The sequence below is a fragment of the Carassius auratus genome, chromosome 38 (assembly GCF_003368295.1).
Source record: "Carassius auratus strain Wakin chromosome 38, ASM336829v1, whole genome shotgun sequence".
NCBI lineage: Eukaryota > Metazoa > Chordata > Actinopteri > Cypriniformes > Cyprinidae > Carassius > Carassius auratus.
The window spans coordinates 3,256,405-3,271,289 of NC_039280.1; the positions used below are offsets into that span (position 1 = coordinate 3,256,405).

The 14,885-nt window shown below is 33.6% G+C and overlaps 1 protein-coding gene across 2 annotated transcripts in view; it reads right to left on the bottom strand.

Annotated features, from left to right (window-relative positions):
* The window catches only part of LOC113056673 (tyrosine-protein kinase Mer-like), a 29,214-nt gene that overhangs the window by 10,506 nt on the left and 3,823 nt on the right, over nucleotides 1-14,885 (bottom strand). For both annotated transcript variants that reach the window (XM_026223470.1, XM_026223469.1), the window contains exons 5-8: nucleotides 7,498-7,584; nucleotides 6,278-6,393; nucleotides 5,922-6,102; nucleotides 4,223-4,368 (exon numbers count right to left, since the gene is read on the bottom strand). In XM_026223470.1, the coding sequence (XP_026079255.1) occupies nucleotides 4,223-4,368; nucleotides 5,922-6,102; nucleotides 6,278-6,393; nucleotides 7,498-7,584 (530 nt within the window). The remainder of the gene's footprint in view (nucleotides 1-4,222; nucleotides 4,369-5,921; nucleotides 6,103-6,277; nucleotides 6,394-7,497; nucleotides 7,585-14,885) is intronic.

Below are 14,885 nucleotides of genomic sequence, written 5' to 3' on the forward strand. Positions count from 1 at the left end.
AACTGGTTCTTATATGCATTTTATGTAAGCATCTGCTGTACTGTTATAGATTTACGTTACAAGCTATCAGAATCTGCACCACACTGCATACTCAGTATGGGCCTTTGAATAAAACTGATGTGTTTTCTCCTTTTTAAGCTCCATATTCTCAATAGATCATATTATATGAGCCATAAAAGCATGATGCACCAAATATCACACTCGAGAAACAAATGTTGGGCTTTACAGGGTTAAACTAATTACACAGCATCATGAGTTAAACATCACAGCAGCATTTTCAAATGCTATACGCCACTCAAGTATAGTATCAAGTCATTCTTCTTCTTTCAACTCAAATTTTACAATATTACACAATAAAAAATAAAAAAATTACATACAGTTTAGTATTACAGGAAAGAACCCCTTTTGTTTGAAATCACACCAAAATCAGTGTAAAAACAAAACTTAAATGCTGGGTGAAAAAAAAAGAGAAAGAAAAAGAGAAACTGTTTTTGGTGAGCCATGTGCTTGAGGGTGCAGGAAGTTTCACTCACACACACACACACAGATGCTGCTGGTTGCGTAAAGCATGCCACTCCTGTTCCCAAAACCTCTCAGATATGCTGACACATACACGAGTCAGTCAGGCTTCACACACTGTCAGTCGCTTTTACATCCACAAATGAAAAACTGCATCTGAACTTCTACAAAAACAAGAAACGAGTTGTTCTAGGAGCCCTGAGAAAGTCTATTTTCTGCATGTAAATGTCTGTTATGCCTCTGCTCAGAGAATTACACTGCAATTAAATGTGTTTGCCTAGTCAATTCTTCCTTAAATCATAAACTTGAATGTCTTCCACGTGTCTCTTTAAAAGATTTCCTCAATTCATGCACATTAGTGTTGGCCATGCATGAGAAGCACACAACAGATTAAGGTTAAACAGATGCTAAAAAAGAAAAACAAACCAAAAATAAAAACTAAATCCTGCGATAAGCCACTTCTGGTCGTCTAGCTCACATAATGGCTCTCTATTTTTTTTTTTACAGGTCCTTAAGTTTTTCAATCCTTGCCCTCCATTTGTTGAAGGAACCCTGGTTTACTTTGGGAAAAACAAACTCAGCAGTTATATTTAAAACCAGCCTGAAACAACACGCGGTTCAAACTCGCCAAGAAACTGATTGGCTAAAACACAAACCAAATATATATAACCTAAACCAAAATAAATTCTCAGCTACAGTTTATGTAAATGTAGACTTAATACAATGACTTATTTATTTCAATCAGCTTAACTGAACTATTCCAGGATCTGTGCAAAAAAAAAAAAAAAAAAAAAAATCTAGTAATAATAATAATAATAATTATAAATATAAAAATATATTTTATAATAATTAAAAAAAATAAAGAAAAAGAAATTATATATATATATATATATATATATATATATATATATATATATATATATATATATATATATATATATATAAACAAAACAAAAAATAAATACAAATAAAATTAAATAATTTATATTATTTTTGTTTTGGGGTGAAAAATTACCCTGCACCAGGGTTATTATTATTGTTAACTAAAAATAGCTAAAAATTTATTTTATTTACAAAAAAAGGTAAAATCAAGAATAGTACAATTATTAAATAATTAATAAACAAACAAAATTAAACTAAACTAAAATTAGAAATGTTCCTTGGCCACTAATTGAAACAAGTTTAATTGAAGCACTAAAACTGCTAACCGGAAACAAATAAAAATATAACTATAACTGAAATTTAAAAAAATAATATAAAAAAAAAAAGAAAATTGACAAAAGCACAAAAACTAACAATTCAATCTAATTCAAAATATTAACAAAACTATAATAATGGAATACAAATAATACTAAAATAACATTGCCCTGTACATGCTCTTGAAAGGTTTTATGAGATTAAAACTAGCAGACTTTTAATTGTATATTCTTGTAAGTTTCTGTAATAAAATGTTTGGCAAAAACCCAAACATAAATGTAGGTCAAAATCATTCATTATCCCATGAGCAGATGTTAGTTGACGAACTAATTGGTCATTTTGTGGAGGGAAAGCAACAGGTGTCGCTCTGAGAGCAGCTCATTTCCAGTTCCTGTTGTGTTCATAGTGTGAGATCACACAGGTCAGTCACGGCAGACATTGATGCTTCGTCATGTATTCCAGGTCATTCAGTGGTGAGTCATGACAAACGCACAATAACAAATAACTTGTCCACACACTGTCGGTTTCCTGCTACCAGGACAGAAACAGGAAGTACTCATTGTCTAAAAGGCCATGCTTTAAAAAAAAACACATAGTCACTGGCCACACGGGACTTTGAGAAGTGACTAGAAGCACGTGTTCTGTGTAATAAACGTTTTTCAACATGTTGTTACGCACCTGACCTTGAAAACCTAATATTCTAGTTGTCCAAACAACCCAATTTGGCATAAAATTATATAGTAATTTTTCCAAGTTGCACTTATGGTTGAGAAGTGACATGCTTCTTCTCTTTTAAACAAATAGTTCACCAATAAATGAGCATTTGCTGAAAACATACATCACTCTCAGGCCATCCATGAGTTTGTTTCTTCATCAAATTTGGAGAAATGTAGCATTACATCACTTGCTCACCAGAGGATCCTCTATAGTGAATGGGTGCCGTCAGAATGGGAGTCCAAAAAGCTGATAAAAACATCACAATAATCCACACCACTCACGCACATACATCAAATAATGTACTGTATGGTGAAGCTAAAATCTGCATGTCTGTATGAAACAAATCAAACATTTAGATATTTTTAACTTTAAAACATCACATCTAGGTAAAATATGAGTTAATAATCCATTATAACGCTTCCCCCAGTGAAAAAAAACCCCATCTTCTGTTATTGTCTTGCATCAAAATCCAAGCACATATTTGGTTAGAAACGCTTTGGACTTTTTTCACTAATAATTGTTGCTTGATTTGTGTATATTTCTCTACCATTTTTCACTAGATAAAGCAATATTGTGAAAAAAAGGACTAATTTTTGACGGAAGCAATGGTCTAAAAATAAAAACACCTTAACGGTGGATTTGTTAACAACAAACATGCAGCTTTTTGCTTCAGATGATGTTAATTGATGTACTGAATTGGTGTGGTGTGGATTATTGTGATGTTTTTATCAGCTGTTTTGACTCTCAATCTGACGGCACCCATTCACTGCAGAGCATCCATTGATGAGACACTGATGCAATGCTACATTTCTCCAAATCTGATGAAGAAACAAATGGCATAAAGGGGTGTATATTTTTGAAGCAAATTTTAATTTTGGGTAAATTATTGCTTTAATAAACACTGCAAACTGATAAAAGCATAATATCATAGTGCAAACATTTGCTTCAGGGGCTTTCATTAATACAGCTGAACTCAAGCAGGCTGGCATGTAAAAATGAATGATCTCAGACTGTCGCTTTCATCTTAGGAACAAGAACAGCTGTTTTATTGTAAATTCTCCAGCTAATTTCCTCACAGCTGGTTAAAGGGACTTACGTCAGATTTAATGAAGAACCATGTCTGTTGAGCAACCTGGGAGAAGTTGATGAACTGTGCAATAAAAATAAATGGTTACATACAGGATATCTAGATACTATAACGTCTGTTTAGGGGGTTTTGCTCTTATTTTGAGAGTCACAAGACTCTTAAATGATTTTCCATCAGACAAAACAGATGTAAGGATGCTTCATTCAGTTGCAACCAGTGTAATTTTAGTTTCACTGTGGTTTTAGTTAATATTTTGAATACTTTTTATTTGTATATCTTCTGTTTTCATTTAAATTTTAGTTCAAACTGAAGTAATTTTTTTGATTAAAAAAGTGTCTACAGGTTTTTTTTTGTTTTGTTTTGGATTTAAAGTTTGGTTTACTTAGTTTTATGGACAAAGAAGCAATGACCAATTACAGAATCTGAGATATACACTCTTTCCCTTTTATATTTTCCTTTAAATCACGTTCCTAATAGGTTCTTTCAAAGTATCTTAAAATATTTAACAAATTTAGTGACATTTCTTGTAAATGCTACACACAAGCTGTGACAACGTTGAGATTCTAAGGATTTTCAGCTGATTTCTAATTAAAATCAGACAGTGCCAAGAGTGAATGAGATGATTTAGTTTCTCAGTGATTGATGTTTAGTAAAGTCAATTTTGTTAGTGCACAAAACACAACTGGCAAACCAATTACTAACCTTGTTTGTATGTGTTCCGTGTTTAATAGTGACATCATATCCTTGCAAGATTCCATTCAACTTATCAGGGGGCGGAGCTTCCCATCGGATCACCAACATGGAATTGTTCACATGAACAGTCAAGTTTTGGGGAGCTTCTGATGGAACTGTAAAATTTGGAACAAATTTGGAACAATAAAAATGTAAATGACATTAATTAAATCCATGGCCGTAACCAGGGTTTGAAAATGAGTGAGATCTGGGGTCGGGTTTAGAACTGTGCTATAATAACCTCTAAAAATACAACTCATCATATATACTAAACACTTTAAAAGAGACAGATATGTAGATGTTTTATGAAAGATTATGTTTTTGTCTATTACACCATATTTATTGCATCAAAATTGGTTAATACTATGGGGTGGATCATTTTAAAATCAAAAAAAAAAAAAAAAAACGAAATTTTTTGTTAATAAGATAAAGATATCGCTGACCCTAAACTGCGAATTCCCTCTTTATAATCTTTGTAAAGTGTCGAATTAAGTAGAAAAGACAAGACCAAAGATGCTTATAATAGCTGTATATGGCAACACACAAATCACTCGCAACTCTCTCGAGATGATGTGTTCACTCCACAAAATGAATCATTTTCATATCACGGAAACTAAACACGGCCAAGATTACGTGATTTCATTCCAGATAAATCATCTCTTGAGCAGCATGCAAAATATGGACCAAAGGACTACTAAAAAGAATAGAATATGAAAAAAATTATAGAATATGAAGGTATGAATGGACCTTCATAAAATAATATAATAAAATAAAATGCATAGAAATAATAGTTCCTTGGCAAAAATCCCAAAGAAAAAGCCATTAAGAGAAATATTTTTTTTTTATAAAAGTTTTGTTCATTGAATTAAAAAGATGAAATTACTATAATTACTTTAAGATTATGCCCTAAAATGGTAACAAACTAGAAACAAACTAAAAATCATAATATAAAATAATAAGCAAAGAATAATAACTAAATTAAACCTATATTGGTAATGTTTTTAAGCAGCTACTCAATTTCAGATTGTATTAAATTATAAGTATTATATTACATAAACCATAATGCTTATCAGTGACTGAAAATGTAGTTGTTTTATGAATATGGAGGAAATCCTTCATGGACACACCCCATAGGAAAAGCTTTTCTAACAACCAGGTCACTCCCATTCCCATTTGGCATTTGGCATTGGAAAATCTCTTGAATGCGAAAGACATAAATACACACTACAGTAATCATCTTCTAGTTTCTATTATTAGCAAAATGGTACTTCTCATATCAACTCTTATGCACATAACTTCATCTTCCGTTTCAAGTTTGTAGAGTTAACATAAGCGATTTTTAACAGCCCTTTACTTTTTTAAACACTGATAAAAAGAAATGTTTCCTGTTTCCAAATCAGAACATTTGAATGACCACGGAAAGATAATGTGACACTGCTAAAAAATTCAGCATTTCATCACAGGAATAAATTACATTTCACAATATATTACAATAACAAAAAGTTATTTGAAACCGTAATAATATTTCAAAATATTACTGATTTTACTGCATAAATAAATGCAGCCTTGGTGACAATAAAAAATGCATTTCCAAAAAATTTAAACCTTTGGAATGGTAGTTTTAATTACAAAAGTGCAGGAAGTCGCTCCAGGAATGTGGAAGACTCACCGCCCTCTGTGGTGTTGCTCTGGACCCAAGTGCTGGGTGGCGACGGGCCGATCTCATTGGTGCAGGACACACTCATGTTGTACCAAGTCATGGCCTTGAGGTTGCTGATTTCATACTCGAATGGAGGCACGTGTGTGGGGTGTACGGCAGTGGGGCTTCCTGGCTCCAAAAGCTCTCGCACCTGGAACAGATGAAGGATAACCATTTATTATCTGTTACAGAAATGACAGTCATCATTCAATCAAAGATTAGAGAACCAAACAACAAGATCCTAAGCTGAACATTATGTTCCTGAGGGGCTTCATCACAATGCAGTGGCTTTGTACAAGTAATGTTCATTCTTTAGTCCTTCTTACCGTGATGTAGCATGTGCTGAGAGGAGAGAAGCCATCGTGTCCCGGCGTCCAGCTTATGAGGAGTTTGTTGGCCTCACGTTTTACTACGGTGACCTTTGAAACTTTGTCAGGACGCTCTGAAAAAGAAAAAAGGATTTGAATTCATGAGGCTTGAGAAAAAGATTCTGAAACAGTGCTCTTATTGTTAACTAAAACTGTTTTTGTTGTTGTTTATTGAAATCAAACAGAAATCAAATAAAAATATGAATAACGCAGACATAAAAAAAATTTAACGTAAGTTTAAATACAAAAAATGCTACAACTAAAATGAAAATAAAAATCAATTAAATTGCATTTGCAAATCTTAAATTAAACCGATCCTGGTGGTTTGTAAGACCAGCCGGACACAGGGAAGGCACACATGGTGCCACAATCAAGTACTGAAGTGCTAGAGCAATAGAGACCAAGAAAGTGTCAACAAACGTCATCCCCAAAATGCCAAAAATACTTAAAACGGCAGCGCTTTGTTAGGAAAGAGGAAGAAAAGCGGGTCAAGTGCCTGTCTCCTGACGCAGGCTGGCTGAATATAGCTAGAGACTGCATGGGAAATGGGAGTCGACTTAATTCACAGACTCACTTTCCCATTCAAAATTGCAGTCACCAATCTGCGTCCCCAGACTTGGTTCTCTGGTCCAACTCCAGTAGGATCGTCATAATAGTAGCAGAAATAAGCAAGCAGATGGACGCAGTTTGGGCTGCCAAATGACCATGTAACAAAGTGACACACACCCGGGTCTGATCAGCCTGTGGTGGGCCTGCCCTGAATGGGGTATATTTGTCGCTGGGGTATATTTGTAGCAAAAGCCAAAAATACATTGTATGGGTAAAAAAATATAGATTTTTCTTTTATGCCAAAAATCATTAATATATTAAGTAAAGATCATATTTCATGAAGATATATTGTACATTTCCTACTGTAAATATATTAAAACTAAATTTTTGATTAGTAATATGCATTGCTAAGAATTCATTTGGACAACTTTAAAGGTGATTTTCTCAATATTTAGATTTTTCTGCACCCTCAGATTCCAGATTTTCAAATAGTTGTATCTCAGACAAATATTGTCCTCCTAATATCTATTCAGCTTTCAGATGATGTATAAATCTCAAAACTGGTTTTGTGGTCCAGGGTCACATATAATATAATATTAAAAATGCCCCTGTTTTTAGATCGGCTTTACCTTTGATATTGATGTGAGCTTCTCTGGATACAGCGAGGCCTTTCTCATTGTGAGCTTCACAGCTGTACTGAGTGGGCGCATCAACACCTGCACAGAACAAAAATGACAACATTTTCAATCCCACTTTAATATGCAGATAATACAAGTATTGTTTTTTTTTTTTTTTGACTTCTTCAAGAATGAAAGAAAATGCTTTCAAAACATTAACCTTGATGAACGGCCAAACGTGAATTTCTAGCTCAACCAATAGCGTTACATTTGGGGAGGAACAACCCATTTGATTGGTAAATTTGGATAAAGCGTCTGCTAAATGCATAAATTTACTAAACATTTCTATTTCAAATAAATGCTATTATTATAATCTATTCATCAAAGGATCCTGAAATAAACGCATCATGGTTTGCACAAAAAACATGAAGCGGAACAACTGTTTTAAACATTGCAATGATAAGAAATGTTTCTTGAGCAGCAATATATATAATAACTATACAAATATAGCTTTTTTTAAGGTGTATTTGAACAAATAAATGCAGCCTTGATGAGCATAAGATACTTTTTTTTAAAAAACATCTTACCCTACAACAATCTACAGCAGCATACAATCTTGACTGTGAGTTTTAACCAATTAAGTGTCAATATATATTACTAAATCTATCTGTGCCTCTAATGGTGCTCAAAATCAAAATAACAGAGTCTGTGACATAATCAACAGCAAAATGCCTTTGCATCGGTGGTGAAGGTCGCTCCGCTCCGAACTCCCGAACTGATTCAAATGATTTGCGATCGCCAAACTGACTCAAATGATTCGCGAACCCTCTTTGAACTCCCGAACTGACTCAAATGATTCGCGAACCCGCTTTGAACTCTCGAATTGATTCAAATGATCCGCGAAGCCGCTCCGAACTCTCGAACTGATTCAAATGATTCGCGATCCCGCTCCGAACTCCCAAACTGACTCAAATGATTCGCGATCCCGCTACGAACTGCCGAAATGATTCAAATGATTCGCGATCCCCAAACTGACTCAAATGATTCGCGAACCCGCTTTGAACTCCCGAACTGACTCAAATGATTCGCGAACCCGCTCCGAACTCCCGAACTGATTCAAATGGTTTGCGATCCCCAAACTGACTCAAATGATTCGCGATCCCGCTCCGAACTCCCAAACTGACTCAAATGATTCGCGATCCCCATAACTGACTCAAATGATTCGCGATCCCGCTACAAACTCGCGAACTGATTCAAATGATTCGCGATTCCGCTTTGAACTCTCGAACTGACTCAAATGATTCGCGAAACCGCTCCGAGAACTGATTCTAATGATTTGCGATCCCCAAACTCTAATAATTTACAAAGTATTAATATACTGTAATATTTTTGTTGTTGTTGTTGCTATAATAACAGACTTAAGCCATCAACAGCCTTTAAAATGGCTTAAAATGCATTATATAAAAAAATAATGAGGCAATAATGATTGGTTAATAATAACACTGTTAAAGTACATTTTGTAGGCAAATACAAAATAAACAATTTATGTAGGCTACATGTTATTACAAATGTCATGTGATTGCTGCTGTTACACTTACAGGACGATCAAATCCTTGTTTAGGCTACTGACCAAACATTTAATTCAAATATTCACTAAATCTTTCATTTTTGGACACCTTTTTGTTATAGATGACACAGCCTTTATAATTTCTTCAACAAAAAACGTGCATCTCACAACCCTTACAAAAATAAACCATGGTTTTATCATAGTAAAACTGCTTAGTTTCCTTTTGCATGATTTCTGAATGCTTGAGACTATAAAATAAATTAGAGTCATAATAAAGTTATAGCCATAGGTAAATGTCGAGAGCTACAATTGTGATTTGTAAATAATACAATTTATTCATTTAGTTTTTTATTTCTATTAAAGTCATTTTTTCACCCCTATAGTAGGGTTTTTTCCATCATCATATTTGAGGAAGGGGGGCACAACAATACAATCCTGCTTAGGGCACACATTTGGCCAGCAGCGGCCCTGAAGGTGTTGTTATACACGTCTCTGGGAATGTGTGCTCTACTACACACACAGACACACACACACTGAAGCACGCGTGGTGTTTTCAGCTCTTCACTATATTGACACATGATGTATGCTACACGTGCACGTCAGTGCGATATGAGAGGATTTCACCATTTCATTTGATAAAACTATCTTCATTCATTCGTATCGTATACACAGACTGACAGAAACGGCAATGTCTTTACGACAACCTGTCAAAATAAAATTTCTGTATAACTTATATTAAGAAATATAGTACTATTACACAGTAGAGAATGTTATACTTCAAGTAGGCCTAATAGCTAATAATAATAATAGTTTATAAAAAAAAACACAGAAACTCTGGTTACAACCCACCAAAGTAAAAGTTTGGTCTAACTCAAAGAAATTATGTAAGAAATTGCACAGTAAAATATACTTTTAAAATAAAAGATATACTAAAACATTATTTTAAAGGAATATCACACAAGTTTTCATAGATAGAGTTTTAATTTAAGCTTTCCAAAACAATAACACCATATTTTTCAAAAACAATTTCTAAAAGTACATTTGTATTTGTGCCTATAATGTTTATTTATTTATTATTATTGTCAGCTAATAAAACCTATGCTTCAGGGACCATATTCATATAACATCTAAGGTTAAATGTAGCTCTTGACTGGTTGAGTTAGATGGTGATTAACACTAAACAGCAGAAAATCATTTGAGTCTCCCCAGCTGGAAATGTGATTGGCTATTAAAGTCTTGTGTTTCTTATAATAAATTGACATATTGATAACACTGAACCTTTTATAACGCTCTTAATTACATGTCGATGCATACTGTATGCATTAGTGAGTGTGGTGGTGCTTATGGGGTATGGTCACTTATTCCTTATATGTTTGTAATATTTGTTATAACGGTTTCAAATGCAAGACATTGATTGTATGAGATTATAGCCTTTGCCCTTTTGTAGTGTGCACATATACTATTTATCATCAAACTGTGATAACTGTGACAAAATTCAGTAGATATACGTCTGCCATATGTTGCCACCCCTCAAAAATTCCTGCCCCCTTCTCGCCTCCCCATCAATATTTTTCTAGATCCGCCCCTGGGTTGAGCACATGCAGGTCTGCGAGTGTGTCACACAGTACGAGTCTTTCAGTGCCACTCCATGCCAACACTCCAGTCCCACTCTGACACCAGCCCAACCATAATCTCTCTTTTGTTCAGAGCCGCTGTCACAAAGGACACATTGCTTCCCCCAGTGGAGCTGACAGGAAGCTACTTGTTTGGTTGTTGTTGACATGTTTCTTGGTGTCTATCCCCGACCATGCGACTCAACTATGCTAATGAAACAGCGTCTGGAAAAAGATGCACATTTAAATAATACATTCAATGCAGGAATGACTGCAGTCTGGACAAGGAACGGCAAGGTTTCTGGAAGATAAACTTTCCTAAATCATACCTAATTTTCTGAAACCAGCTCACAGGGATGTTTTGCATTAATTAGTCGAAAAAAGCAACAAAAAGAAGCTGAGTTTTGGTTTAAACAACATGTAAGCAGGCTGTACAGATTGTACTGTAAGTCTGTATGGGTGCCAGGAAGTGTATGCTACATTTCCGATGGCCTGTAATTATCGGGTTTGGAGAAGAGCCATGCTAGCAGGCCCTTTATACGAATCCAACAGAATCTAAGGTCGCTCCAGTACAGTGTTCACCATAGCACTAACAAACAATGCTCTTTAAGCAATGTTTAAGCATGTACCATGGTAACTCCAATATATAATACCCTGGATTACCAAGTAGCTAGGGCTACACGATTAATTGAAATAAAACAGCTCATGATGCATTTTCTTTCTTTTTTTAGCATTGTAGAGCAGCTTAAATGCTGCTTCATGCAAACTTACAAATGCATCTGTTCTGAGTTTGGGTTACTTACAATATATCTTGCATTTGAAAACACAACATGCACCAATCATCTTGCCAAACTTATAATGAGAACCCCACATAAATCTGCTGTTGACAAGAAGAAAGAAGATTTAAGACTCCAACTAAGCATTATGGTTTAATGTCTGAAAATAAAGAAACTAAGAAAGACATAAACTTCAGGACTGTCATTTTAATTGCACTGTAAAATAAAAGCTTTTAATAAAATAATATAATAATTCTTAGTATCATTCTTTACTAAATATTAAATACACACTGTTTTAGTGAAATTCAAATAGTAATATTTCTAATAATTTTAATAAAATGTATAATTGTATTTTTACTGTTGCACTGCAAAATACAACTAATCTTATAATACTTAATTAAATACACAATCTTTAGCTAAACATTACAAAAGTAATATTTTTTGTTTTGTTTAATATTTTATTATTGTGAATAATAATAATAATAACAATAACAATAATTCAAAACATCCATAAAATGTTTAGCCAAATTTATATATATATATATATATATATATATATATATATATATATATATATATATATATATATATATATATATATGTTTTTTTTTTGTTTGTTTTTTTTTAAATCTTCATTCTGATAAAATGTTGATTGTGGTTGTGATTTTAAAATGCTTTTTTTTTTTTTTTTTGTCTACTGGGGCTGTATAATTTCAGTATTTCAGCTTTTGCATATGTAGTGACCTGTTTGGAATCTAAAAAGTTGGCTAATTAACAATAAGAGAATGTTTTTAGGAGGGAGTGATGCATCTTTTATATTTCACATTTCAGTTTTGAGTCTTGCATCTGTAGTAATATGCTCTGAGTGATAAAGCACATTCGCACCGCACTCAGCATGTATGTGCGGTCCTCACATGGGAAACTATCATATGCAGCTCTAACTAGTTCCCTCTTCATGGAAACACACATCACAGCATCCAGTGAGAGACAGAAGGTGTTTGTGTGTGTATTACTGTATGTAATGCAGCCATTGTGAGCTCGAAGAGTTAGTTTCTTTAAAAGATCACAGAACCATTAGGCTGATCTGAAGAACCTATAATGCAACATCAAGAACTTTTTTACAACAGTATATAGTACACAACTAAAAGGGCTCCTGATGAGATGATTATTGTGCTGCATTGAGCTCTCGGCTCCAGCCAGCTAAAGTTTGATCTGTCCGTTCTTTACGAGGATCTGCAGAGATGCCGGGCCCTGAATGAGGCTTTTGTGTGTGTAATATCAGCAGCGGTTGAGTTAACTTTAACCATAAAACTCCTGCTTTCACAAGAACTCAGGTTTACGTCTGTTGCCAAGAAACCGATTACCATACCTAAGAGATTACCCTCAAAAAGACATAAGCACATGCTGAAACTGCGAGTGGTCACTGCTACCATGCTAGGGAATTCTGGGTAACGGCCTGGCCATTGTAATGTGGTTGAATTGAAAGAGTAAATGGGAATTCTAAAATAATGATAAATCAATCTGAAAACAACAAGGCATCTCTATTTAACAAGAAAAGCAATTTAATTTGGCATAGCATGGGATGAGGTACATGCAGAGTTTAATGGGTTAACAGAAATTAAGTTCACATGGAAATGCATGGTCCTGCAGATATTACCAGCAGAGTTGTTATAGTTAGCTATAAAACTAAAACCATAAAAAAAAAAAAAAATAGTTAACTGAAAAATAAAATAAATTAGCATAAAAATGTATTTAAAAAAGGTAACATTTCTCACTTTCGTACTAAAATAACAAACTAAATGAATAAAAAAAATGATAGCCTATAGACATATTTGGAAAAATGACAAAAACACACACACATACAAAATAATAATAATAAATAACTAAAAACTTGTTTCACCAAAAGATCAAGTTATGACATTTTGATTAAAAATTAAGAGGTCCAAAAATGTAACATTTAAACACGTGCATACTAATTGGTTTACAATAAGACTGATAACATGCATTCATTGCTGGGTGAATTTCCCGTTCATCAATCAAATGATTCATCAAAACTGAATTATTCCTCTTGATATTATCCTCAGTTTGAAGCACCGCAGTCATGTGATTCTCATTCTAATCTGACTGCTCAATTATCAGGGCAACTGATTTTACCCCACTGTCCTTACAGTAAAATCACACTCAAGTGACTCTGAAGACACAAGCTTTAACATGGCTGATTAATTAGAGGTAGTTTGTGTTTGCAATGTGGAAACGTTTCCAGATCCAAGGCGACATTAAACGCACAACCAAGCTTCATCAGCTTCAGTCACGATTCACAATATCTGTTACGTGCACATTTTCCATAACAGCAGAAAACAAAATGTGCTGGATGATCTCAGCTGGGGGACTGCGAGGGGATACATGACCCCGCTTGGAATGTCAAACAGATCACTTTCCAGAAAATTGTAAATTATAATGACTTTCGAGGGCTAGGCAATAGAGAGAAGCAGAGTTCAGATTCTTGCTGCTGCACGCTGCTATTGAACAAAGACTAATCAATGTAACGCTGTTAGTGTTAACTAATTTTATTTTTATATAAAGTTGTAAAATTTCTAATATAAATATTCGATGGAAAATTGACTTAAGATAGTTAAATGAAAAGTAGGAATGTTGACTGATAACTAAATGAAACAAGTTACTAAAAATTACACACACACACAAAAAAAAAAAAACGTCAAACATGCCAAATGTATAAATAAGGTGACCTTAAAATGGTAAAAAAAAATAAAAATAATAATAAATATTCCACTGACAACTAACTGAAATATGTTAAGTTACTAAAAATTACTAAAACTAGAACTCAAATAGACCTAAACAAAAATATTAAAAAACAAAACGGAAAATAAATAAATAAACAAAAAAACATGCAAAATATAAATATTACTGCAAAAATTGTTAACTGAGAATCTGAATGGCTGCACTGAAAAAAAATTAAAAAAAAATAAAAAATAAAGCTAAATATAAATATTACACACACATACAAAAACATTTACCAAAATTATTATAACTTTTACTGAAATTAAAATGAAAACATTAATATATATAATATTAGCGTATAACTGAAATGAAAATTGTCAAAATCTATCTCACATTTTTTATGTGGCCCAATGCAATTTATTCACACTTAAATATGCTACAAATCTTAGACTATTTTTAATAATGAAAAAGACAACGCTTTTGAATGACATTTTATGTCCCCAGCACATGCTAGTCACCACTCATCACTCAGAATGTAATCAAAGTATGATTTCTATTGTTTGCTGTTGTTCAAAGTCTTGCCAGCTAATGTTTTCCTGCAATAAGGAAGTCCTGATTTACCAGAGGAAAAGTTCATCGTGTTTTTTCTCATCCGTAACACAGTGTCCTGAACAGGCACTTGGGAAAGTACAACCTTGTGGTAGA